At 30.3% G+C, this 4,187-nt stretch overlaps 1 protein-coding gene across 1 annotated transcript; it reads left to right on the plus strand.

The window, feature by feature from the left end:
- Positions 1-2,369: 2,369 nt before the first annotated feature.
- Positions 2,370-3,279, plus strand: LOC133286869 (agamous-like MADS-box protein AGL80). The gene is made up of 2 exons (XM_061484371.1): positions 2,370-2,425; positions 2,478-3,279. The coding sequence occupies exons 1-2, from the start codon at positions 2,370-2,372 to the stop codon at positions 3,277-3,279; spliced, it is 858 nt and encodes a 285-aa protein (XP_061340355.1).
- Positions 3,280-4,187: the final 908 nt, after the last annotated feature.

Consider the following 4,187-nt stretch of genomic DNA (forward strand, 5'->3'; position numbering starts at 1 on the left):
TAAGGGTATATTGGTTGCTTTTTAATTAGGTCAAAGTTAAATTAATTACTTATTGATAAGAATTTTATCTATTTGTAGTTTGACCTTAAATAATTAATAAAATTATAAATTAAACATGCGATTGTGCTTAATCATATATAATATGTTTGTTTATTTTTAAATTAATATATAACTGTGTGATGTATATATATGTATATGTGCTTGCGTGCGCTTAAATATGTGTAAATAAACATTATTCTTATTAAGTCCTAGAATATCTAAAATAAAGATGTAAGATGTTAACAACTCATTTTTATATTGTATTCTCTGTTCTAGTAATCTTATGCATCATAGAAATGAGACCTTCTGGATTATATACTATCTCTCTAGCGAATGATGTTATAAAAATGAAACTGAATTCTGCTAATTACAGTTTGTTGATATTATAGACCATTGCGAAATAAACACCTATCCTGCAATCAGCAAATATGATGAAGTGTTTAAATGGGCTGTAATTTATTAATTTTTGTTTCCTTCAAAATCATAAAAACAATAATGACTAATGACAATTAATTAGTTAAAGGCCTTATTTGTAATAGAATCGCCAAAGAGATATCTGGTTTAATGATTTCATAATTTTGATTTTAAAATTAAGATTGTGGTATCCAAATTATATTTCCATATCACAAAATAATCACAGATAGAATTTTATTTTGATATTCTTATTCATTTGATAATAACTCAATTTAAAATGAATATGATTCTTGATTTCCTTTAAAGTAAATTTTATATAACTTAATTATCTTTTTTCTTTTCTTTTCCAATTATATTTTATTTTAAAAATTGAAAGATTGTTATATCTAATAAAGACATAACTAATTTATGATGGGAAAAAAGTTTCCGATGTTACTTTAGATAACTTTATCTAATGTTCATCGAAACGACGTCGTTTTGGGGTTAAAAAATTAAAAAATTAGAGTAATAAAGACTATTATAACCCTGAAATAAATTAAAATTACAAAAATACAATGATTTCCGTCCCAAAACGACGTCGTTTTGATGAACATTAGATAAAATTATCTAAAGTAATATCAGAAAAAACAAACTCTTATATGATACTGATAATCTTATCTGGGTAGATATACATATTATAATAAAAGGAATGAATACTATTACATTTTAAGACTAACGCATGTTATAAGTAGAAACAGGTTAAGCATTGTAAAAAGGGTTTGTCGTTTCTCCTTTCGCTGCTGATGAGAAAAGTTGCAATAAATTATTAACACTAGGATACACGTCCGGATCCTGGCCTAAAAAAAAAACACATCAGGATCCGGACGCGTATCCCGATAAAAATAAGTGTTGCTGCACTTTTTCCCATCTGCAGTGACAGAAGAAGTATATAACCCTTGTAAAAATTAAGTAAAATTAATTAAAGAGTAAATATTCTTTTTGGTCCCTAACAAAAAACACGGTCCCCACTTTAGCCCCTTATAAAAAAATTAGTCAGTTGGTCCCTATGAAATTCAAAGTGGACCCATTTTAGTCCTTTTGAGGGACTAATGTAGATTTTTTTTGAATTTGTGAGTGACCACGATTTTAACTAAATGAGTCCATTTTGAATTTGTTAGAGACCTCGAGACTAATTTTTTTTGTAAGGAACTAAAGTGGAGACCGTGTTTTTTTGTTAGGGATCAAAAAGTGTATTTACTCTTAATTAAAATATAATAATCACACGTATAAAATCCACTATCACAAATTGACAATACAATAAGATCAATCTACCTAGGTGTAAATAGGTTAGGCTAGGCTAGGCTTTGACTTAAAGATGCTAGGTCTGTGTTAAAAATATTGGATATGGTCTGGCCTGTTAGCCTGTGTAGGTCTCAAATTATAAGTCTGGTCTGACCTATATTTAAAAAATAAAAGCCTTGGCCTAAGCCTGTTAGTCTGTTTAAGCCTATTAAACATTCAACAATTAAAAGAATAATTAAAATAATATTACTTTATTTTTCAAAATTATTAAAATAATAATTTTATTTATTTTATTTAAAATAAATAATATAATATAGGCCGACCTGTAGGCTTATAGGCCCGATATGTACAAAAAAGTCTATGGCCTGTTTTCTAAATAGGTTTTCTTAAAAGTCTAGGCCTATTCTATTTACTATTTATAATAGGCCAAGTCTAGTCTAATATAGGCTAAGTCGTAGGCCCCTGTAGGTCGGCCTAGCCCATTTATACCCCTAAATCTACTAATTTTATGAATTGAATGAGAATAATTTTTCTTAATACACACTGATTTAATCCATTAAATTGTTCACTCATATTGTGAAGGTTACAGTTTGAGTATCTTGTCCTCTTAATAACAAAAATATTCTATATCCTCCATGGATAGAAGGACATTTCCCAATCATGGCAAAATATTTGGTATTGAATGCCTCATGTTAATGCTGCCAACAATGACTTGCTGTAAAATAAATTTGGTTATCTCGAAGTGATCTATATAAAGAAGAGCTTGTCTGCAAAAACCACAACAAAGAAAGTTTCCAATTTCCATATTGTTCTTTCTGTTTCCTTATCACCACCATCACTAGAAAGAAGGTGAAACTTGCCTTCATAGTAAATGACTCAGCAAGGAAGGCAACATTCAAGAAAAGGAAGAAGGGTCTAATGAAGAAGGTTAGTGAACTTAGCACCCTTTGTGGGATTGATGCATGTGCTATAATTTATAGCCCCTATGATCCTCAACCAGAGGTTTGGCCATCCCCATTGGGAGTTCAAAGGGTGCTTGCCAAGTTCAGAAGAATGCCTGAATTGGAGCAAAGCAAGAAGATGGTGAACCAAGAGAGTTTTATGAGGCAGAGGATCCTAAAGGCCAAAGAGCAGCTGAAGAAACAAAGGAAGGACAATAGGGAAAAGGAGATGACTCAACTCATGTTTCAGTACCTTAGTGCAGGTAAAATTCTTCACAATATAAGCATGGTTGATTTGAATGATTTGGCATGGTTGATTGACCAGAACTTGAAGGACATCAATAGAAGGATTGAAACATTGAACAAGAATGCTCAGAGCCAACCCCAAATGGCAACACCAGTGGTGACTGATGGAGTAGCCAAGATTGAAGAGAAGGCACAAGGGAGTGGTCATGGCCAGGGATTGGATATGAACATGGATGTCATGCAAAAGCAGAATTGGTTTGTGAATTTGATGAATAATGGTGGTGGTGGGGAAGAGGCACTGCCTTTTGGAGATGTTAATAACCAAAATGGCTATTGGCCAAATCCCTTTTTCCATTGAAAAAGGGTCCAAGTTTTCATTGTTTGATGTATGGTTATCATTGTAGATGCCAAAATAAGTGACCATGATGGATTGTCTACAACTGGCTTGTTTATTTCCTTGTTTCACCACTTTTTATTCTATCTTGTTTAAGAATGTTTACTTCTCAAAAAGTGTTTGATGGGTTGAATAAATACACTATTGGTGTTTTTTGTTTGAGATTTGGTATTCATTCAGAATGTTATTTTTCGTTGAGTATATCCAGATAAAAATGACAGTCCAAAAAATATTTATCCTATATATTTTATAATTTCTCATCACCTTCCATAATATAGCTAGGCTTTACTTGTTAAGCAAAATATAAAATTGAAATACAGAAATAGATGGTTCGAAAGTTGCATTCTATATTTTTTTTTTATGGAATTATTCATAAGCAACTAAATATTGATAGGTTAAGATCAGGACGGATCTAGAGGGTAATAATTAAGCGCCATGATTTGATAAACTTACATATAAATATTCATAATCTTTTAAAATGAATATTTATATTTTAAATTTGTGTGCTCTGTTTATACACATAAATTTATCTAGAAAAATAATTCATTGTTTGTTATTTTTATTAAAAAATTTAATTCATATCCGTTTTTGTTATTCTGTTTAAACTATGATTGAAGAGAGTAATACGGCGAAAAAATTAATAATTTCTTTTTCTCAGATGAATTATTAAATAAAAGAAAATTCAGCACGACAATTAGAGACTTAAACTCTCTTTTACAAACTCTTAATTAACCTTAAAATGCAATCAAAATGAAAAAACAAAACTGACAAGTAAAGACTTAAAAACCTACTTACAACTCACGTATACACACAATTTTAAACCAAGTCTAGGTGCATCAAAACTGACATTTGATACATTTAGTGATTCAGCC

This window comes from Gastrolobium bilobum, unplaced genomic scaffold (genome assembly GCF_033153095.1).
Source record: "Gastrolobium bilobum isolate Gb01-03AN ecotype WA unplaced genomic scaffold, APGP_CSIRO_Gbil_v1 utg3261, whole genome shotgun sequence".
NCBI lineage: Eukaryota > Viridiplantae > Streptophyta > Magnoliopsida > Fabales > Fabaceae > Gastrolobium > Gastrolobium bilobum.

Excerpts from the sequence above, each read along its gene's own strand:
- LOC133286869 (XM_061484371.1), top strand. The coding sequence starts at position 2,370 with ATGGATAGAAGGACATTTCCCAATCATGGCAAAATATTTGGTATTGAA. Across the intron at positions 2,426-2,477 it reads TTTGGTATTGAATGCCTCAT|TGATCTATATAAAGAAGAGC; the intron begins GTTAATGCTGCC and ends GTTATCTCGAAG.